This window comes from Neurospora tetrasperma (assembly GCF_000213175.1).
Source record: "Neurospora tetrasperma FGSC 2508 unplaced genomic scaffold NEUTE1scaffold_4, whole genome shotgun sequence".
Taxonomy (NCBI): Eukaryota; Fungi; Ascomycota; class Sordariomycetes; order Sordariales; family Sordariaceae; genus Neurospora; species Neurospora tetrasperma.
In genome coordinates, this window is record NW_009799102.1 from 4,047,541 (window position 1) to 4,069,653 (window position 22,113).

At 52.5% G+C, this 22,113-nt stretch overlaps 6 protein-coding genes across 6 annotated transcripts; 2 read left to right on the plus strand and 4 right to left on the minus strand.

Moving 5' to 3' along the window:
- Window positions 1-504: 504 nt before the first annotated feature.
- NEUTE1DRAFT_44547 (uncharacterized protein) lies at window positions 505-3,804 on the minus strand (the record flags this gene model as incomplete). Its single annotated transcript, XM_009853296.1, has 1 exon — window positions 505-3,804. The coding sequence occupies one exon, from the start codon at window positions 3,802-3,804 to the stop codon at window positions 505-507; it is 3,300 nt and encodes a 1,099-aa protein (XP_009851598.1).
- Window positions 3,805-6,527: 2,723 nt separating this feature from the next.
- NEUTE1DRAFT_84862 (uncharacterized protein) lies at window positions 6,528-8,519 on the minus strand (the record flags this gene model as incomplete). The annotated part of the gene is made up of 4 exons (XM_009854354.1): window positions 6,528-6,895; window positions 6,956-7,965; window positions 8,026-8,383; window positions 8,453-8,519. 4 exons carry the CDS (start codon window positions 8,517-8,519, stop codon window positions 6,528-6,530), a joined length of 1,803 nt encoding a protein of 600 aa, XP_009852656.1.
- Window positions 8,520-9,058: 539 nt separating this feature from the next.
- Window positions 9,059-12,360, plus strand: NEUTE1DRAFT_123477 (uncharacterized protein; the record flags this gene model as incomplete). The annotated part of the gene is made up of 2 exons (XM_009854355.1): window positions 9,059-9,072; window positions 9,196-12,360. 2 exons carry the CDS (start codon window positions 9,059-9,061, stop codon window positions 12,284-12,286), a joined length of 3,105 nt encoding a protein of 1,034 aa, XP_009852657.1.
- Window positions 12,361-12,740: 380 nt separating this feature from the next.
- On the plus strand, window positions 12,741-13,188 carry NEUTE1DRAFT_44933 (uncharacterized protein; the record flags this gene model as incomplete). The annotated part of the gene is made up of 2 exons (XM_009853318.1): window positions 12,741-12,854; window positions 12,910-13,188. Coding segments are annotated over 2 exons (393 nt in total), but the record flags the coding sequence as incomplete, so codon positions are not given.
- A 901-nt stretch (window positions 13,189-14,089) lies between these two features.
- NEUTE1DRAFT_84872 (uncharacterized protein) lies at window positions 14,090-15,352 on the minus strand (the record flags this gene model as incomplete). Its single annotated transcript, XM_009854356.1, has 2 exons — window positions 14,090-15,081; window positions 15,299-15,352. One exon carries the CDS (start codon window positions 15,044-15,046, stop codon window positions 14,174-14,176), a length of 873 nt encoding a protein of 290 aa, XP_009852658.1.
- Window positions 15,353-15,939: 587 nt separating this feature from the next.
- Window positions 15,940-18,186, minus strand: NEUTE1DRAFT_84875 (uncharacterized protein; the record flags this gene model as incomplete). The annotated part of the gene is made up of 2 exons (XM_009854357.1): window positions 15,940-16,227; window positions 16,264-18,186. 2 exons carry the CDS (start codon window positions 18,110-18,112, stop codon window positions 16,136-16,138), a joined length of 1,941 nt encoding a protein of 646 aa, XP_009852659.1.
- Window positions 18,187-22,113: the final 3,927 nt, after the last annotated feature.

Genomic DNA, 22,113 nt, shown 5'->3' on the forward strand with positions numbered 1-22,113 from the left:
CACTGCATCGGCCACGCTTTTGTTCTACAATATCGTTCGGTGCTATGCTAACCCTACTTTACATGATCTGGTAATTCGTAATCTGTCGGTCATATCCCGATACTCTATCTCTCTTTTTTTGTTCCCCTCAACTAAGATGCTGATACAACGCATCTATGAATGTGGATCTGCGCGGAACTCATGCTCATCTGTAGAGCCTATGCCGCGTATCATAAAAGCCATAAAACTAATGTGGGTAGTGCAATAATGAAACAAGAAATAATGAAGTTGTGTGTTCGCAGAAGGCTTTTTGCCCTGTTCTTGTGTTCGAATCAGGCTTCCAACCATATGTCGATGCTTCCATTTCTTGTGTCGATGATCCATACTCTCCGGCCAGGCGCAGTAAGATAAGGTCTTGATTAGTGTTGTCCGCTTTTGCAGACTGAGATTAGTGACCTCTGACCCATGGCATACATAACCATGACTGTCCATGTGGCTGGCATTTCTGGGTTCTTCCGCGCCTCCTTATAGGTTGAAGGGAGCAGGAATCTTGTTCACGTTGCGGCGATCAGAAGCCTCGATGGTGATGTTCTTGAACTGATCGTCCAAAGAGCTGACATGCTGCAGGGGGCGGTTCTCTCCACGCTTCTCAGGAATGGGAGTGAGCAGCGCGCCTCCATCACTGCAATCATTGTCCGGGGAAGGGGCAGCTCTGTGCGGACGATCGTTGCTGGGTGGGAAAGACATCATCGTGGAAGTCTGGTACTGAGGCAACCAACCGGTAGCAGTGGCCGAGGACAAGGCACTGCTGGTACCGCTCTTCTTCAACATATCCGGCCAGAGTTTGGCACCACCAGTCACGTTCTCTGCCTGACGGTCCTGAAGAGCCATGGAATGAGCATCAAGGCTGCTCTCGCGAGACCCGTAGGTAGCAGTCGGCTCACGGGAGTGGAATCCCTCAATGTGAGGCTGGATATTGTCGGACTGACTGTAGAGCCTGGAATCATAGCCCTTAGTACCATAGTCGTCCTCGTCGCCCAAGGTCGAAGCAGGCTCGGCCCTGTGGAATGGGTTGCTGGGATTGAAGGGATCCGAGCGGGTGAGACGGTACTCATCGGGCCTAACAGTACCGCCAGAACGAGGTGAGCGCATCTGAGGGCTGTCGGGGACAGTAGACTCGGCAACCGATGAGGAGGCAGCAGGGTAAAAATGCTTGCCATCGTATCTGGGGAGGCCCTTGCTGACATCCTTGGGAGCGTTGTTTTGGAAAAGCCAGCGAGCACGAATCTCATCATTGGTCAAGGGTCGGCTGTACACATAATCCTCGGAGGTGGCACTGCGAGGATCAACGTTCTTGGGAAGGGCTCCGAGGAGGTAAGGAACGCCGTAGTTCGAGGCAGTTGTGCTTGACTTGCTGCCAAAGTAGCTCAGATTCTCGCGGCTGGGAACGCCGAGAAAATGGGACTCAGAACCTTCCACATAGTCGATGGGAGGGGGCGGAATTGGGTCCTCAACCGGAATGCCAGACAGGCGTCTGTCAGATTCCATCCTAGCCCTCTCTAGCTCGGAGAGCGAACGAAAGCGGCCAGGGTAAAAGGCAGGAGCCGCGGCGGCCGCGGGGGGCAGATTCGCAGTCATCTTCTGGAACTCTTCAAAAGTCATGGAGTCCTCTGGGTCGAACTTCATCCTGATCTCACCATAGTCGTTGCGCTGGGTCAAATCCGGCTGAGAATCCTCATCCTCAGTGTATTCACTGGCAGCCTTGTTATTGAACTTGGAGTTCAACTGGCTTTCGGTCAGAGATGACATGGGCTGAGAGAGGTTTTTGTCGGCAGTAACAGCAGGTTTGCTTGCAATCTTGGAAGCCTTGGGAGTTTGAGAACCGGTAGTGGCATTATCCTTGGGCTCGGATTGGCCAAGAACCGACTGCTCATACTCGAGCTCGGTCTTGAGCTTGACCTCAAAACGTTGAATGAGATCGCGATAGTTGTGGATGGCTGCCTCCATCTCCTTCTCGTCAATCTGGTGACGGTTGTACTGAAGCTGATCCTCATGGTACTTGAGAGACTGCTTGAAGCCAGCAATCTGCTTCTTGGTGATGTCACTTGGCTTGATGGAAGAAATGACCGGGGGAATGGGAGGCGGCTTGTAGTTGGCAACCGAGTAGCCTTGGTAGTTGATGCCAGAAGCACCAGTTGAGCCTTGAACTGCCTGGTTGGGCATTGAGAAGGCGCCCATGACGCTACCAGGTCTGCCGGGAAATTGCTGCATCAAATGTCCAGTCATACCCGTCACGCCAGAAGGGACGCCAACCATGGAAGGTACAGCCGTCTGGTTGGCCGTTGCACCAGGTGTAGTGGGCATGAAATACTGGCCGTTGAACATGAAAGGCTTGCTCGGGTCAAAGAACTCGGGAGGAGTGATCTTGACCTTGTCGTTCTTGTCACCCAGGGAAGCAGTTTGAGCCTGCGAGCCTGCAGGCTGTGCACTGTTGACGTCTTTGTTGTGCGCCATGTTGCGCTGGGGCATCTGGGCCATACCGGCAGAGTTGAAAGCCTGAGGCATGAACTGGAACCCAGTGGGGAGTTGTGCACCGTAGGGCATGGACATGAACGGTATGCCAGCGGGGATAGCTTGGAAGCCAGGAGGGCAGCCGGGGAAGTATGGCGCAATGACGGGAAAAGGCTGAGTAAAGGGCATCTGGCCCAGCGACGGATTGGACTGAACTGTCTTGTCCGAGAGTCCCTGGTTCTCATTGAGGCCGCTCTCCTTTGAACGCTTGGCAGTCGGCGAGGGCGGACCGCGAGTGTTGGGAACAATACGTCCTCCGGCAGTAACCCGGACGTGAGTAGGTGACACAACGGCCTTGTAGAACCGCTTGAAACCTTCGTTAGCCTGGGTCACCTGCCCTCCGGGGGCTGAAATGGGTTCAGTTGAAGCGACGTCCGAGTCGCTGCGGCCGCGGTACACCCAGTCGCCCTCGTTTGAAGCGTTAGGGTCTTCGACAATTTGAGTGGCAATGTGACGGTGAGCAGTAGCTTCACGCTTTGGCTCGCGGACTGTGTGATGGGCCTTGTCGAGGTGAGGATCACGAGTTGCCTCACGGTGAGCGCGACGGCTGGCGTTGCCCTTGAACAAGACTTCCTCAGAAGCCACCGACGAGTCGTCCCAGTGTCTCGGTTTGTGGGCCGGATGCGCTTTGTTATCGGACGATTCGCTTCCTGAGCCTCGGATTATGTCTCCTGGAGGTCCCCTTGTTAGTTCAGAGATTGCGGGGCCATGGAAACGAAGACTGTACTTACCAACCTCAGGATTACCGGAAAACTTGAGCGCAGCACTGCCGATGGAAGGCTGGTGGAGCTCCTTGAGCTCGTCGATGGTGTATTTTCGAGCAGACATGTTGACTTGGATAAACGCAAACACGTGGTACGTGCGGTGTCTTACGGCACAATGCCAGCTGAACAGTGTCGGATAGAGAACGACTTCGTCGTCGTCGCCAGTTGGCAGATACGGCAGGATAAGAGCCGGAACTGGTAGGGTGGGTATCCGAACGCTAGGACCTCGTGTTAGATGTTGGGCCTCCAACTGTGAGAAGAGGAAGATGGGGCAGGAGTCGAGATATGTGCCGAGTGGTCTGAAGTAGTCGCTTGACTCGATCACAATGGTGACATGGTTGCAAAGCCTGGTGGTGCGGAGGAGGTGCTTTGCTGCGAGAACCATGTACGCCGGGAGAGGTCGGTTGTTCACCTGAATCTCCCAAAGCACGTGGAGAAACTTGCGGACGTGACGAGGATGATGGACAGGTCTCTTGTTGATGATGTTCATCTTGGATGCCAACCCAAATCAACAAGTTCTTTAGATACCACCGACGTTTGTGTATGTGCCTAGATATGTTATGAAGTGCTGCCACACACTTCCAAGATCCGTCCCTGGAGTACAACCTGGTCTTGACAAAACCTGGCTTCCCCTGTGTTCCCTCTATGCCCTCTGTGTCTGTGGTGTCTGGTGCCTAAGATGCCGGGAGTGAAGTGTTGCCAATACCCACTCCCCCTTTTCTTGTAAGTGCAGTGATGTCCTTTTGTGTCTGTGCGTTTGTTGCCTGATGACAAGCCAAGAAGACCAAAGCAATATATAGGGGTACCCGCTGCGCACTTGCACTTGTTGTTGTTGTTGTTGTTGTTGTCGTCGTCGTTGGTGTTTCGAGAACCCCACGTGGGAAGCAAGTGAAGCACGAATGGGTGACAGTGACTGAACCTGAAGAAAAGACTTACCTCACAACCAAATTTCAATGTTGGTTCGAGTGATCACGAGGCGGATCGAGTCAAGCTCAACGATGGAGATGCCGAAGAGGATGAAGTCGACCGATGGCAGAATGGAATGGCGAGAGGAAGATAGCTTTGGATAGAGACCAAAAAGCAAAATTTTCCGGTCAACAAAAGTTGGTTCGTTAGGAGACCAAGGTGGTGCGGGGTTGGATGTTTTGTTGTTTCCAGCAGAGATGTGGTGATCTTGCTGAAGCCTCGGTGGTTTGGAGGCGACCGGTAGTGTTGGTGAGTATGTCGGAGTGATATGAGAGAAGAAGGACGATGGAGAACGTCTACAGATCAAAAGGAGAAAGAAGAAGAAGATGGATGGGTCTCCAAAGAAGAGAGAAAGGTAGAAGAAGTACCTCAAACTCGATGGATGAGCTTGGAGGACAAGGCAGAAAGTGTGATATTAGGCTGTCGCGAGTCGTGAGGGGTGCAGTGGTTGCCCGTGACAAGTAACGCTGCTCAGTAAGGCTTCTCGCGCTATCAATATTCAGTCCGAGATGGAAGGAATAATGAATGCTTTGGTAAGAGTGTCGGATAATTCTGCCTTGTAGAACTGTGTTGTTATTGTTGTTGTTGTTGTTGTTGTTGTTGTTCGTGTGGTGGAAAGTGTGATGGACGCGATGGTCAAAACGACGTGGCTTCCTGAAGTGAGATGGAAAAAGATCCCTCAAAGCAGAACGCTTGGTAAAAATTTGTGGAAGGAGGAAAAAAAGAAGAGAGCGAAGGAAGGAGCAAGGGAGATTTTCTAATACGTATGGGCAGGACCCGAACTCGGAGCTCAGCTTCTGCCCGGCAGAATCGTGACTTCCCATTCTGTCACCCCTTTGGGAAATGAAGGTTCACATCTTGGGGACTTATTCATGAATGCCTATGCAGCCCCGGGTTTCAACCACCCGTTTAAGTGGAGCACTTGCCGTCTTTCTGAGCTGATTTTCGTGGCTGCCACATGGGACGAAGGACACTACAATGGTACCAGTGGAGTAACATGGAAGGGAACAGACAAGAAGAAGTGCGCTCTGGAAGGTGCAGATGGTGATAAAGCAAAGGAAAAGAGGCAGGAGCAGAAGAGGGTAACGACGTCATTTGTTTTGTGTAGCAAGCCGAAGTCGGTCGCTCCAGGAACTCGGTCACCTTTCCTCTGTTCGGTCCCGGAGAACCACGATGATAGCATTCTGGTGGTTGAGAAGATACTTCATCCCGCCGCTGACAAGAACCTGGAGAAGCCATGCGTGTTGCGGTGCGGGTGAACCTCCGTCCATCCCGCCACGTGCAAAACGGCTCGAGTAATGTTGAGACGAGCACATGGTGCGTGCCTGCGTAAACATCAGCAGCCTTGCAAACTGAGTAAATGAATAATGAACTCGATGCGGCCAAGTTGTTCCCAGAATACACTGATGAGTTCTACCATGTTCGGCTGTTCGAGAAAATTCAGTTGGAAGATGTGATGAAGACGTGTCGATGCGTGCAAGGGAAGTCCGAAGTGGCATATCTTGGACAGTGATGCGTTCAGTCAGTTATGTTGACAACCACTTGTCAGTCTGTGATATTGATTGCGAACCCGAGTCTCTTGACTGTGATATGGGATCTGATATGAGCAAGCAACAACTCAGCTGCGCCCCCTTCCACTTGGGATGCATGGAAATAAGCATCTTGCTTGCCAAAGGGACCTGCCTTGTGTGCTCAAGATTTCGAAAGGAACTTCCCAATAAGGGGTATTGTCATGGCAACTCAAAGGTACCCGGCCACTGCCAGCTCTCCGATACACGATAGAGGTATCTCATCCTGCCAAAACGACCTGACAAAAAGGAGCCGGCTCATATCCCCCAAGCAACTGACCCAGCAACGCGATATCGGCCACAAACACGCAACACAACTCGAGACAGAGCAAAGTGAGAGTAGACGAAGCAGGGTATTCGAAATTGCCAGGGCCAACCGCAAGTGGATGCTTACAAAAACTTTTCTTTCCTTGTGTGACCTTGTTGCCCTGAGTGATAATTTCCTTTTCTTTCATCTCATCCCATAGCTCATCCTCCCTCTCCACCCCGGGGAAGCAAACAACTAAACCTGCTCAGACTGAGGGTCGTCAAGGTCCCCTTCTGTTGAAAACGCTCGGTCACTCTCTCTCACCGCCTTCCTTCGTACCTAGGTAGATAGGTACCTCCCTCCTTCACAGATACCCAAGTGCCTTGTCGACGTCATCAGCCAGGAAAGGCAGGCGGTGAATGAGCCTCAAGCTCAAGCAGCCCCCCAGACGCCCAAAGTCCACGGCTCCTTCCCTTCCCTCCCACCCCTGTTCATCGCGTTCCAGCTTAGTCTTTGCTGCGTCTTGGCCTCCACATCTGCTTGCCTGACCGTTGCCCCAGTGACGCCGTGCTGGGTCCACTGGTCTTTGTCGATTGTAGACACCGTAGAAACCTTCAGGTGGGTAATGAGACTGCCGCCTGCCCAGGGGCCGAGGGACTCGATCGCTCGTAGCTGGCCTTGGAGGGGTTTGCGGCCGTTCGCGGAGGGGTTGGTACGAGCAAGTTGTGCCTCGATCGGATCGACTTCCGGGACCGAGTTGGCCGCGTCATGCCAGATGCCGTCTTCTTCTTGTCCGCTTACTGGTGCTGCTGTTCCTCCTTTTCCTGCGACTCCACCAGCAGCAGTAGGTGGGGACACACCCCCGGGCGTGGTCAAAGTGTTGCTGTTGTTGTTATTGCTGCTGCTGCTGCTGTTGCTGTTGTTTGTTGTCTGCCTGCCGTGCCTCTTCTTCAGTTTCGGGTTCGTCCGTAGTTGTTCCTTGGCTTTTCCGTAGACGGGGTCCCACCCCCTCTCCTGAACAATGTGGCACACTTCGTCAAAAATGCGCTTGCGTAGACCCAAGACCGTGGTACCCCCGCCCGTGAAGATGATTCGGGACATGCAGAGCGCTCGGACGTCGAGAGGAAGCTGGAGAAGGGCGCGGTAGACTAGTAAGTGCACCGGTATCTCGTGGTCGTCGAAGCTGGAGAGAGAGTATTGGGAGTCGAAGAAGGTGCTTTCGCAGGGCTCGGAGAGTTGGTCAAAGGTTACCTCGACGGAAGTTGGGGATCGGCCGGAGCGGAGCGGGACGGTGGTGACTTTGGGTGGTGGAGGTAGTGGTTTCTCGCCGGCAGTGGTGGCGGTGGTGGTAATGGTAATGGCGGGTTTGTCCTCGTCGCTTTCTTCAACAGTGGCCAGCCCTTCTCCTTCTGGTGATGCTAGTTGTGGAGGTGAGGATTTGGGTGTCTTCTCTGCCTTGAAGGGCTTGCACCAGACCAGCCGGTTCGCAATGTCGTGACACTCTTCAAAGGACAAGACATATTCTTGCTTGTCGTCTCTGTTGTCTCGTTGGACATGACCAAGTTCTTTGGCAAGGAAACGGTGAGTCTCCTCCGTCAACCTCCTTCCTCCTCTGACTGTTCTCTTAGTTGCCACTTCGCGGTACTCATAGACGCTTGTGACTATCGTCTCGTTCCAGCCGAGATCGACGACAAGCGCGGAGCGTACACCGGCAGCGACGGCCACAGCAACTGGCGATGATAGCAGCGAGACTGTTGGTGGTTGGAAGCGGTGAAAGAGGCTGTCCAAAGCGGCTGATAGAAGAGGGATGGGGAGACCTGTCGGTACGACACATACCATCCTTCGTGGACGAGAGTCGATGAGCATGTATCTATATCCATGTTAGCATATCCTTCTTGGCAATGGAATGCTTCACCTCGTCAAAACCCACTTTGTGTAAGCCTCCCTTACAGCTTTCTCAACCTTATCGCCGACCTGCCCCAGCTCCAAGCCCCTCACATCCGGCCTCCAAAGCTCATAATCCCTTCCCCAATTACCTCCCGCAGCTTTGGACCTCCAATCTTGCTGATAATCCGTCTGCCAGTCCCTGAAATCACCAATCCTCCGCTGCTGCTCCGGACCAAACCAAACGATGCCCCTAGGCGCTGAGTCCCCGGCAAAGCCCACCTGGATCTTCCGCGTGCCAAAGTCGACAACAATGAGCTCCTCCTCTGCTCGAAGGCTGGATGGCGTGTTGAAAGTAGGAATTGGACGCGCGGGCGTTGATGTGCCGGAGTGGTCACGGTCACCTCTTTCACGGTCACGATCTCCGCGGTCTCGGTGGCTGGAGCTCTCTCGCTCACGGTGACTGCTGCCACTGCGGGAGGAGGATGTGGGAGCAGCTCGGATGTTGGCGACGCTTCGGTGGGGGAGGGAGGCTGACATTTTGGTGTTGATTGAAGAAAAGAAAAAGGAATTTTTAATCAATTGGTGTAATCAAATCATCATCATGGTCGTTTTCGCGTCAATTGGAGTTTTGGAGCTCGAGTTGCATGGTCCAGGAAAAAGGGTGATGGACGGTGGACGTGTGCATACAAACGCTTTCAGTGAAGTTGAAGGGCAATTGAAGCCTGAAAGAGATGTCCGCTGACGCTTGTTCGGCTGCTAACAGAAGAACCGCCCTTGTTGCGGGAGGTTGCTCATCCAGGAATAGACCACCTGTTAAGAATCTGACACCACATCATCCAGGCGGGTCCTGCCGCTGGTAGTCGAGCCAACGTCTGCGCCCCACCTTTGTCCAGAAAGGGAAATGTCGTCAACAACAATTCACCTCATTTGTTTGCATCTTCCTCCGTGAACCTTTTCCTGGTGAGAGAAAGTAAGCACAACGAGCTTATAATCGCTTTCCTACCATGGCTTGACCTTTTGGCCTATTACTTTTTTGACCCGAAGTGATCACAAACTCACAGAAAACCAATCAAAAAATGGGCATCAAAGGGTGAGTGAACAAACATCATACGGTAAAAAAAAAAAAAAAACAATTGCCGCGCACCTACCCGGCGGCCATGCAACTGCAGTGAATGCATCTCTCACTGACAACCCACCTTACTACCTACTGTAGCATTTACAAAGAAATCGGGCCCGGGCAACGCATCTCCCTCACCGCCCTCGCCACCACCCACCTCGAAACCACCGGCCGCCCCCTGCGACTCGCAATCGACATTTCCATCTGGCAATTCCAAATCCTCGCTGCGCGGGGCGGTTCCAACCCAGCAGTCCGCACGCTCTTCTACCGACTCGTGCGCCTCTTGGGGCACGCAATCCAACCGCTCTTCGTCTTCGATGGGCCCAACAAACCCGCCTTCAAACGCAACAAGCGCTCCTACAGCTATGGCAACAGCCACGGCGTGGCGGACGCCATGGCCAAGCGCATGATTCGCTTGTTTGGCTTCATGTGCCATGATGCGCCTGGTGAGGCCGAGGCCGAGTGTGCGCTCCTGCAGAGGGAAGGGGTGGTGGATGCGGTGTTGAGTGAGGATGTGGATACCATCATGTTTGGGTGTCGCAAGACGCTGAGGAATTGGAGCGCTGAGGGGGCGAGATCATCCAAGACGCCGACCCATGTGAGTGTGTATGATGTGGATGAGAGGAAGGGGGGCATCAATGGGTTGGATCGGGAGGGGATGGTGTTGGTGGCGTTGATGAGCGGGGGCGATTACTTGCCTGAGGGAGTACCCGGGTGTGGTGTGAAGGTCGCTTGTGAGGCGGCGAGGGCTGGCTTCGGCAAGGAGCTTTGTGGCATTAGGAGGGCTGATGAGGCTGCGCTGGAGAGGTGGAAGGAGCGGTTGACGAGAGAGTTGAGGACGAATGAGAGTGGGTTTTTCAGGACGAGGCATAAGGCGTTGGATATCCCGGAGGGGTTTCCGAGCTTGGAGGTGTTGAGGTACTACACCCATCCGGTGGTGTCGAAATCGGAGACGGTGCAAAGGCTGAAGAGACAGTTTCCGGGGAAGCAAGACGTGGATGTGGAGGGGTTGAGGGTGTTTGTGAGGGAGACGTTTGATTGGGAGTATCGGACGGGAGCTGTCAAGTTTATTCGTGTGCTGGCACCGAGTTTGCTTGTCCAGTATCTGTTGCAAAGGTCCGAGGGTGATGATGACACTGATGATCTCGGTCGTAAGGAGAAAGAGGAAGCAGTGCTCGTCAAGGGGATCAAGAGCCGGAGAACGCATCTTAGTACGGATGCGACTCCCGAGCTGAGGATATCCTATGTTCCGATTGAGATTGTTCCGTTGGATCTGGACGCTGAGCCTGAAGAGGATAATGAGGGTTTCGGTCGGGGTGGGCTGGCTCTCAACAGCGACGATGAGTTCGATGCTGAAGATGAACCGCCAGGTAGCACCCAAGGCGGCAGCGGCGCGAAGCCGTTCGATCCATTAAAGCCTGACCTTGCTTGGATTCCGGAAACAGTTGCTAAACTGGGCGTTCCTCTGACAGTAGAAATCTGGGAGGAGAAGCAACGGGCAAAGGAGTTGAAGGCTGCGAACAAGGGGACAAGAAAAGCACAAACGACGAAGCGAACAGGAGGAATGCCTGCTGCCGCGTTGGAAAAGTACGTCAAGGTCACAAAGGGGTCGGCAACTGCTGGCACTGTCACGAAGTCAACGAGCGATTACTTATCATTGGATTCATCACCTCCCAGGTCATCACATATTGCCCCGCCCAGGTCGTCTTACGTCCCTTTTTCCAGTCAGCAACTTCCTCCGCTTTCGTCAGATCGTTTCGAGACAGCAACAACTACCTCTCTCAAGACCACAACAAGCAAAGGTACCACAAAGACATCTTCCTCCCGGACTACCAGCAAAAAGACAGCAGCTACATCACGACCACCAGCCGGCAACCCTTGGTCACTCGCCGGTTCACAAGCAAGCACCAAGATCACGAAGAACATTGCATCTTCTCAACCAACAGCAAAACAAAGCCTTTTCGACCACGAACCTATTCTGATCTCGTCCAGTCCATCGGTTCCCGGAAAGAGATTGCCAAATTCCCCACTGGAGAACAACAGGCCGTTTTCGCCAGATCCATTTGGCAGTAGTCCGCCGCGGATTGCTCCTTGGAAGGAAAGGCTACCGGCAACAAGAACGACGTCAGATCCCACACGGCACCCTTCTCAAAGATCTATGCGCGATGAAGAACCATTACGGTGGCGATCTCAGTCATCAGCATTAGCAAGTTCACCGAGGAAGGGACCGGCGTTTGGCAAAGACAAGACGCCCACCAAGCAAAGGTCAATCCTGGATTTTGGATACCCTTCTACTACCAGGGAGCAAGCTGGGTCCAGGTTATTTGGCAGGACACAGAACGCGGTCCTGCCTTCGACGACGGGTAAGACGTTTGACCCGCTATCGGATGATGACGAGGAGTTTGAGAGAACAATGCTTGCATCACTGAAGAGCAGTAGGCTAAAGACCTTTGATCCTAAACCACCACACCGGGTAGGCACCTCGTCCTCGTCTTCATCACTTTTGCCTAGGAAAGAACATAACAGATATGCACGTCAGGACGAGACCGACGAAGATGCCGAGCTCGAGAAAGCAATTCAGGCGTCGCTCAAGGATATCCGACCGACGAGTTCAGCACCTGTTGCTTTCTCTCGAACGCAGGCTCACTCTCCCTTATTCCGGAGACACAAGGCCGACCTCAGTAGCCTCCACGAAGAGGAAGACTCGGATGACGATGACTCGTTTGTCTCCATCGGATCATTGACTCGTCAAAAGTCGCCGTCCCCGTTACGACCACGAGCGGCAGCGACTCTCTCGCCCTCAATATCAGCAAGGAGGGAGCTAGCGAGAGAGAAGAGATCCTCGCCGGCTTTAAGATCATCACCGGTTCCATCTCCAAGAACATTCCAGCGAACAGAGAATACTAGGAGCAATCTCTTGAGCAGCAAATGGGACTGGAGTGCCCTGGAAGATGATGCTGGACATGGTGCACGGGCAACCGGCGCTGACAGGACGCTTAGGGAAGCAAGTGATGGTTCCTCCAGAGCGACTCCAAAGAGAAGTCTCTTGTTTCCTGGCCTGAACCAGGATTTAGCAGAAGACGAGGTCACCATTAAAGAGATGCGACATCAGACTGCAAGGGAAGGTAGCGGTAGAAGATGGCGGTTGAGCGAAGCATCGGTTATTGATCTCACCGGTGATGATTGAGTGCATAGATATTGTATACCTTTCTGGCTATATAGTTAGGATTGTTAGTATAATCAATTTTGGTAATATCGTTGAGTGCTGCTTCATCTCGTCGTCGAGTCACTCTATCTGAGGTCTCAGTGTCACCCCTAACCCTGGCCACAAGCAACTTTGCCCCATGAGAAGTCGTCGTCGGCAACCTCCGTTCTGCCAGCCCTGAGCACGGACCAGCCCGAATGCAGAAGGCGGTCAGGGCTTTTGGGCGGACCCCACAGTTTGGCCAAATTGCACCCACAAACTACTTGACCTTCAAATTTTTGCTCTTTCTTCTCTGAGAACGCGGAGATTCTGAATTCGGCATCCTTCCTCGGTCGGCACAAATCAGTCAAAATGGTCAAGGTCAACAACTGTGAGTACCACCACCGTCACTGTCAGCCATCGAAACGACGAATATCGAAATACTGACAATGGAATAGCCGTCTCCTCCAGCCGCCGCAAGGCCCGCAAGGCGCACTTCAGCGCCCCCTCCAGCGTTCGTCGCAACATCATGAGCGCTCCCCTTTCCAAGGAGCTCCGTGAGAAGTACAACGTAGGACATCTCTACCCCAACAAAAAGCAAAGAATGGGAATCTAACAGCTTAAAGGTCCGCTCCATCCCCATCCGCAAGGACGACGAGGTCACCATTGTCCGCGGCTCCAACAAGGACAAGGAGGGCAAGGTCACTTCCGTCTACCGCCTCAAGTACGTCATCCACGTCGAGCGCGTCACCCGCGACAAGGCCACCGGTGCCTCTGTCCCCGTCGGCATCCACCCCTCCAACGTCGTCATCACCAAGCTCAAGCTTGACAAGGACCGTGAGGCCATCCTTGAGCGCATCAAGCGCGGCCGTGAGCTCGCCAAGCCCACCAAGGTCTCCGCCTAAATTTGTCCGACCGATTTGACGACGGAAGGATGAGTGGAGGAGGGGTGGTGTGATGGCCTCTCGCAATACCATGCCTCTTGACGTTCGGAGTCGCCGTACGATCTCAGGGCTTCGACTTGACGACAAAAGGGCCTTGATACCCACATCCAAATATCGCCCTTTTTCTATCTTGGCGAACGAATGGCTCACGGCATACACGACGCTGAACTTCAACTTCTACACTACTGAACGACTGGCAACAAAGCGACGGCCGTGTGTCTAGGACCTTGAGTGCTGGGCTTGTTTCTCAGTACCCGTGCTAGCGCTGCGGAGGAATGTTCGCAGGACCCGTGGGTCGGTAGAGGGCAAGAGGAGTATTACGAGAAACCAGAGCAACAAGAAAAAAATCGAGACAGTTTCTTTGTTCTCAATGGCCATTTCACATACAACTTGCTGCCTCTGCGCTTCAAGCTTGTGAAATGCTCCATGGGAGGTTCTCCCGAAGTTATATCATCAAGCCTGGTTGCTCAGAGGTTTGCAAGTGCATGTCTTTGCACTTGTGACTTTTGTGTTGTTTCAGTTTGCTACTAACCTTGACATGTCACAGGCCTCATCATCTTGGACCTCACATATCTGGTCGTTACTTGGACCAAGGGATGGTAAACCTCCCTATGATATTTCCTTTCTGGACCCGGACACCTGTCACAATGTAAGGAACGTAGAATTTGACCAAACCATTTGGACCATATGACCGCCAGATTATCTCCGCGTTAACCACAGCCCCACGGTTCTCGAGGTATACGACTGGCGAAGATCAACCCAACCAGAGGACCCTAACCAGGAACCCTACTGGTCTCACCTGCAGACTTCCTTGGAGAGCAATCGATGATATTGGAGGTTTGATGGTGAGGCACATCTTCGTCTGTCGGACTGTAGTTGATAACAATACACTTTTCTCTCAAAAACTTTCACTCGTTCAGCCTACATGCTATGGTGATGCTCAAAACTAGATATCCAACTTGTTGATCCCCTCCTCGGCCTTCTCCTTCCACTCGGGCCTCCACCTCGTCAACGGCGGCCGATTCTCCACCACATCCCCCATAGCCCACACCATCCTCCGCTTATCCATGTCCTCCGTCACATCATTATCCGGACAAATCGCATAAAACTTACCCTCCTTCATCTTTTCCTCCAAGTAATCCACCACCTGCTCCGGCCACCACGCCCCCTTCGGCTTCTCCTTTTGTCCCGAAGCGCCCGTCATGCCCGTAAACGTCCACCCGGGAACCAACAAGTGCACAGAAACATTCGGATGATCCTTCGCCAAATCAAACGACAAGTGCTCCGCAAGCGACTTGACAGCGGCCTTGGACGCATTATACGCCGGATTCGCAGGGGGGTTGGTGATTCCCTGCTTAGATCCCGTAATGATAATCGCCCCCTTTGCATCCTTTGCAGTCGTTACTGTCGCCTGAACCAATGGCAAAAGGGTAGTAACCCCATTGATCACGCCAAATAAATTCGTCTGCATGGTTTCGTAAAAGTTCGTCGGGTCCGAGTTACTGAATGACGTAGGCAGGTATCTACCCGCGTTGAGGGCGAGGACGTTTAGTTGCCCGTGAAAGACGTCGTCGATATGGGACTTTAGACGGGTCCAGGACTCGAGGTTGCTGACGTCCATCTCGAAGGTGAGGAGGTCTTTGGTCTCGGGGGAGGAGGATAGAGAGGAGGAGGAGATGTCTTTGTCGGCGATGAGAACGCGGAGGCCGTAAGACAAAAGACGTTTGGCGAGGGCGAGACCGATGCCGGAGGCGCCGCCTGTTATGAGGGCCGTGTTGCCTTTTTGGAAGGCCGCGGGGGCGGAAGGGGTGGTGAACATGTTGGTGGTTTTTTGGGTAGGTAAAGCGAGGTAAGCTGGGAGGTTGTTAGTTGGTTTTATTGAGTGGTCGGAGGGAAGATTTTTGAGATGGTGAAATGGTGGAATGGTGGATGTGGTGATGATGGAGGTAATGGTTGTGATTGTGGTGAAGGATTGGAAAGTATCGATGACGTATGTAAAGACTGTGGGAATTTCGGAAGTTGATCGTCCAGATGGCTTTTGAACTGGGCTTTGAAGATCACTTGAACTTACAGATAGATTCTGTGGAAGATGTATCTCGAGAATACCCAAATGGCTTGATTGTTGTTTTCACCTTGATAGAAGGAAGATATTTATACTTTATATATGAAGGCTTACGGAAGTGACGGGATATACACAAGACTGACTGCTGGAGAGCCCCTCTTCCCCTCTCCCCACTTGTTACGGACATACAAGATGGTTAACTCCGATGATCAATGACTCGTCCTACCGATAACTTTCGGACTTTAGGTGTTCGACAACACTTCTGTTTGCTCAACTTTGTTCTCGAGCAGTTAAATGCCAGATGAAGAGAAGTGAATAGGTCAGGTGGATCATGGGATTCACCCTGGGCATCTTATTGATACAAAATGAACTTGTATCATTCACTACATCAGTTAGCAGCGTATATCATTTGACATGTTTTCGAGTATGGGGTATCCTTCACATTCATGCTCTGAACCAGGGAGCTATATACTATAAGAACATGCCCTCATTATGTCGTCTGTTCCAACTCTGACATGTACATGCCATCCATCATATATCGTTGAACGTAGATGCCAAAAAAAGGTAAGAGGAGACAAAAACTGGTCTGCGAAAACAGAAAAACAGAAGTGGAAAAGTATAGCAGAAAACAAAAAGGGGGTATAAAGAAAAGACGCCAAAGTCTCTCTGTCCAAAACATCCATCCAACCAAATCCCAACATCCGCCCAAGTCCTTACGTCTTCCGTCCATACCCTAACCATCGCTGCGCCCGGTATATATATATAATAAACAACCCAGAAAAGCATCATCTTGGTCTGCATATCATCGTTCCTTCATTCGCTCGTTCGTTCCTCCACCATGTCCCATCATTCATAACTCATCCAAGGTAAATCCCGATCATAGACCGTCGTACAAGTCAAATACCCCAGCATACTGCCCCCACTCCCACCACTTCCATCTCCCCTCCCCTCTTTTGTTGTTACGGGATTCCCACTGCCCCCGCCGCCAGAAATCTCCAGTTCCAGCCCACTCCCCATCAATGGCCGAACCACCTCTCTCGCCATGGCTTTCAGCTCTTCGATCCTCTTTTCGAACCGCCTTAAGTTGTCGCGGTTGTAGAGCTCGGGCGAGAGTTTCAGAAAGCGCTTGCAGTCATCGTAAGTGAGGTATTCTTTGGGCGAACCGCCCAACAGACGAAAAGTGCGACCTAAAGTGGCGAGATTCGGGGTCGTTGTTGCTGATGTTGTTGTTACTGCTGCTGCGTAGGGGTCGCCTCGGGGGCCGGAATTCGAGTTGGAATTGGAACCTGATGCTGACCCGGAACTGGAACTATTATGGCGGGCCCTACTGTTCGGGACATTGTTGTTGCTGGAACGGTGTCCATGTCCATGTCCGCCGCGACTATATCGTTCGGAGTTGTGGTGTTTATTCGAGGAGGAGGAGGTATACTCGGCCGAAGACGGAGGCGGGGAGGTGTTTTCTGCTAGCCATTCGCGGAAAAGACTGACGGCTAGCCAATCGACGTAGCCATTTCCCGGCCCTACCCTCTCTCCTCCGCGTCCGGTGACGCCTAGGCGGAAGAGTCGTGCTTCCACGCGTGAGACGACCTCTTCGAGCTCGTCGACTTTGTCTTCAATGATGTCCACCACCGACTCGGGCATCGCTGCTCTTATCGACCGTTCGCCCGCGGGCCACTGGCCGACAACGTGGATCAGCGCCTCCTGGAAGATGACTTTGCTCCTGGCCAAGTATCCCAGCCGCAGATAGGAGATGGGGTATTTAGCTATCTGTCGCCATAGCCGCGACTGGAACTGCAGCAAGTGGTGATCGACCCGCGGCCCGACGACGGCTAGCGCATCGTACTGGTCGGCGAGCTGCAGCAGAGACTTGCATTGCACGTAGGCGTCGGGCAAAGAAATTGGGTCGAGGGTGGGCGGGTAGTTGTACATGATACGGAAGAGGTTATCGTAGTCGCGGAGGAGGTCGAGGTCTGCCTGAGGGGGTTCTTCCCTTGCCGAGGGAGAGTTCTGGTGGTGGGATTGACGGTGGGAAGAGTGGGATAGCGAGAGGTTGGCGACTGAGCGGAAGAAGGAATTGGATTGGGTGTGGTTGGACTTTTGGCTGTTGCTGCGGTGTCGGCCTCCCGAGGACCCTGACCCTGACCCAGAGCCGTTGCCGAAGATGGAGGATTGGGTTGTTGGAGGGCCGGAGGGTGTAGGTGGTATTGGTGGTGGTGCTAATGGTGCAGAGGACTCGTCCTTTTGCACGAGCATGGGGATGTCGTTGTCGTCGGTGCCGGTGTCGAGTTCGTATCGCCATCGCTTTTTGGGTGTTGTTGAATCCTGCGTCGCCCTTGTTACTGTTCCTGTTCCTGGTCCTCCTGCTCCGTTCCCGCTGCTCCCACCCTTGGATGCGCCGCCCGGCGCGGGCAACTCTGGTATTACTCCTCCTCCTCCTCCTCCTCCTGGAACCGTCTGGGCGCGCGACCATTCCTGGCTGGTGCTGGCTTCAAAGAAACCCGAACACCTCGTCAAAATGTGTCGATGCAGTAGGTATCGGTTCTCGAGTCCGCAGGGGACGCGCACAACGATCTCGACATCGCCGCTATGGCTGAAAACGGGGAATTCGTTTTGCGGGATGAAGGAAGCGCCGCCGGCGTGGGAGCGGTTGTATCTTCGAGCTCGCGACGAGACGTACGGGGTTGACGAGCTAAAGTTGCTGTTGTTACTGCTGTGGTGACCGTGGCCGTGGCCGTGGTGGCTGTAGCTGTCTCGGTATGTCGCCCGCACGCCGGTGCCACCAGCGCCGCCCACGACCGAGGATGGTCCCCGCAACGCCAACATGGACACATCCCGGTCGCTGGCGCCGCCGCCCACCCCAAGTGAGCCAACACCAGGGCCGGGCCCGGGCCCGTATTGCGCAACCATGGAATGTTTGTTTTGTTGTCGAGTGTCGCAATACGTATGGAGCGGAGCGGAGTGTATCTGATGCGCTGTCCGAATGTGGCCTGACCCGGGCGATGGAGGGGAAGATGCCCTGGCGTCAGTTCAGTGGATGCGCGCCAGTTGGAAGCGCAACACTCCCGTCGTTGGGTTGTGAACCCCAGTTGCCCTTTGAGGTTTACTTGTTTCCTGAACTTGGATTCGGTTTCCTTTTGTTTCTCCAGCAACGAGGGAAAATTCAACTCTTCTTTTACCTTTTTCTTTTTCCTTTCTTTTTTTCCCTCAACCCTCTTTCTTGGCCTACACTGGGCTGGGCTGCCTCACTTTATTCCTTGTCGTCAATCGTCGCCGTCCCGCTTCACTTTCTTGGCTTGTGAGTGGTGAGTTCTCGAATTGGTCAGAACGATGAATGGATGGACAGCTGGCTGCCGGGCCGTCGCCTGCTGTGGGTGGTTGGGTTCTTAGCTGTTGAAGCTGTCTGAGGGGTCAAAGCTGCTGCGACTGGAAGCTGCGAGCGTCAGATGCATGCAGCAATGCAGGCCGGCAGGAAGGAGGCTGGTTTCTCTCTCTCTGTCGTAATCGCGGGCAGCTGGGTACCGCAGAGTGACACAGACTGTACAGTTCTGGTCCGCCGTCTGTCTGTCTGCACAGCTTTTGTTTTCGAGAATATATGTGGTCGTGTGTGTGGTTGTGTGTGTATGGGGTTGTACGCGTTGCGATGCGATACGATGCGTTTTGTGTTTCCTCTTTCTCTCTTGCTTCTTTTCGTCTCGCCACCGTCGTCGTCGTCGTTGTCGTCTCGTATTCCGCTTCACATAAAAGGGTAAAACAAAAACATGCAAATAAAGTGCAAGGGAAAGAAGGTCTAGAAAAAGAGCTGCAGGGACAAGATCAATGACGGGAAGGGAGAAGACAAGACCTGCAAGCAGAGGCAGAGTCTCAGACAGGATCAAGACCTAGAAACAGGAACCGGATCAGGTACAGTACCGCCCGGCGCACGACGTTGCATCCAGACCGAAATCGCCAATCTAGTGAGTGTTCAGGTGAATCGAGTAGATGAGCGCGGTGCTTTTTACAGACCTCAATCTCTCAAGAGGCGGTTCAACGACAAAGGGAAAGAAATCTCAAGGGACGGGCAGTTCAGATATTCCGTTTTTCTTGGTAGGCACCCCTGCGTTCAGTTCGTACACTAGAAAGAAAAAAACCTGAATAATAGAAGCTTCTTTCAGCCCGGTTACCCAACACCCGGCACCGGCACGGCCACAGAGACCACTAGTAAACAGCTGAACTTGTCAAATCTTGTGATCTCCGGTCGAGGCTGTGTCAGCTGTAGACTAGCTTGTCGTCGTGTGAGTCCTGTTGGTAGTCGAGGTCGTCGACGACGTTGGATGGCAATTAATGGCAATATCGCCACAGACAACCACAGGGGAAATACCACCCACTACCAAAGTTATTCGTAGCCCAAGTGGTGATGGTGGTGGTGTGTTGCTACAACACACTCTCGAGCCACTCAAAATGACCGGCGAGATTTCCACTGCTGCTGCTGCGAATGCGATTGACAGAAAGACCGCCGCGATAAGCTTGGTTTCTTGAGTCGCCAGGGGTTGGCCACATGCAATCAGAGTCGATGGAATGGTTCGAAGTGGTTCCAGGTCGTCGTGGTCGTTTTGTTGTCTTTGGTGTGAGTGGTCGGCAAGCGGATGACAACCTCAAACGATTGGCGAGGGTATAGGATAGAGGTACATCATAGGAATCGAAACTGCTGAAATGCATTCGAGATCAAGTACCAGGTATGCAAATCACATAGAAAAGAAAACCAATCTTCTATGATGATGCCATGAGGTTTGCTGTTGTTCCACTCAACCGGTTGGTCCTGAAAAGGTGGAGCTGTGGTTGATGCAAGTCTTCCTTTGTTCAAGAAACCTCGAAGCCAGACAAAGGATTCCATTCTGCCTATGCATGAACCTCTGTTTCGACTTGTTTTCTTTTTCTTTATTGTTGTTGACATCCAACACGAAAACAGTCAAGCTCTCGGCCAATACACAACGCCTGGAGGCAGGCAACCTGCAGCGCACCGCGCACCACACCGCGCATGGCGCATGGCAACCGACAATGTCGTGAGCATTGCCTCACCTCATGTTGCGACCTGGAGCCTTTTTTTTTCTTTTCTTTCTTTAGATCGAACTGGCCCGCATCGAGTCGCGTTTTCTTCAAGTAAAGGTATCTTCGAGCCCATCAAATTGGTTGTTTCCGTTCATGTCTCTTCATGTTGGCCTTACTGTCATTGGCTCAGCACAGCAGGAGCTACCTCTATATAACTGGCTTATATACAGCCTTGTTGACGTGGTACCCAGAAATTGGCTCTTTGATCTTCAAGCTCTCTCTAGGTACCTAGTTCTGGGGTTCTCTGATTTTTATCATCTGCCTATTCTTTGGATTTCTGGTCAATTAAAAGAAAGAGGAGAAACCCTCCGTTGATTTGCATAGCATGGCATAGCATAGCATAGCATAGCATAGCATGGGTAGTTAGGAGGTAGAAGTGATGATTCGTACACTACAACCCTACTATGTATGCACACCTAGGGAGGTGCCTGACTTGGAGTTGACTGCAACTTTGAATTGTTAGGTACCTCTGGTCTCGTCATCAATTTGTGCTGGCCCTGCAAGTAAAAGGTCTCGGCCCTCCAACAAACCCCTTTTCTCCTCTGTCAGTTATCACGACCAAATACCTCTGGGTGTTTCTCCTGACATTGAATGATGATGTCCTCGAAGAAAACGCGTGGTTACCCGCATCCCCTCGAGTCCAGTTTGTGGCTTACATACACGTCCCCATGCGTGCGTCCGATGCACAACTTTCGTCAGGTTTCTTTGAGACAAGTCCATTCATCCAGCTTTCTTGCTGCTTCCGGCCGAGAGGGGCATATAATAAAAATATGAGAACTGACACTTCTGAAGGGCTAGAGGGAGAGCCGTGAAAGAAGATGGAAGTAAGGGAGGGGGGGAAAGTCAGTCAGTCTGTTTGTTCTTTGTTCGGTGCACAGGAAGGTTGGCTGGTGTCACTGCATTGTTCCGTCCCGCGTTCGGGCAGCGTATGAAAGGTTGCGATAAGATAGGGTTTACACCATCGCAATATCAGGCTAACTTGAAGAGTCCGCATTTGAAGGAAATGCTGATAGTGCACTAACCGGCAAAGGATTTGATGAGAAACTATAGCGGGAGGTAGGCTCGTAGGGTTGTCCTCGACGACATGAAAATCGAAGCACATCCATCTCGTCCGTCGCATCTCATCAAGCTCCGGAGGCTGTCAATTGCTTCAGGTCGAAGCGAAGAATCACAGCTCATGGCGGGCTGAACCTCATCGCGCCGTGGTCGTCTTAGCATCCTTATCCGCCGAGCACACGCACTGCACAGACAGGAGAGGTGAGAGCAGAGGACACGCAAAGATCATCAGGTCCTTTAAAGGAGTCATTCATCGGTTTTACCACCACATTTTCATCGTTTACATTCACATCCTAGTACCTACCAAGCTTCAAATAGGGACCTACACTTGTCTTTCAATGACGCGAGAGGCCGGTCGAATGGCACTGCCCAGGGCAAGACCACTGACATCAACTGTGGATGCATCGCGCTCACAGAGACAGCGAGGGCAATTAAACTTCACTTGGCATGTTGAAGCTCTGATTGAAGAAGAACCTCGAGCCCCCAGTCTTGGGATCCGCTCGCTTGTCTTATCGTACTCACCGCCTGGACTTTTCCGCCAAATAATTTCTCTAGCTTTCACTTTGCATAAACAACCAAGAAACCAATCACGACGACCTTGCTTGTTTGCTTGCTTGATCATGACTTCATTTGTTTTAAACTTCTATTCTTACAGATACACTTTGCATTGGCGTTGACGTTCG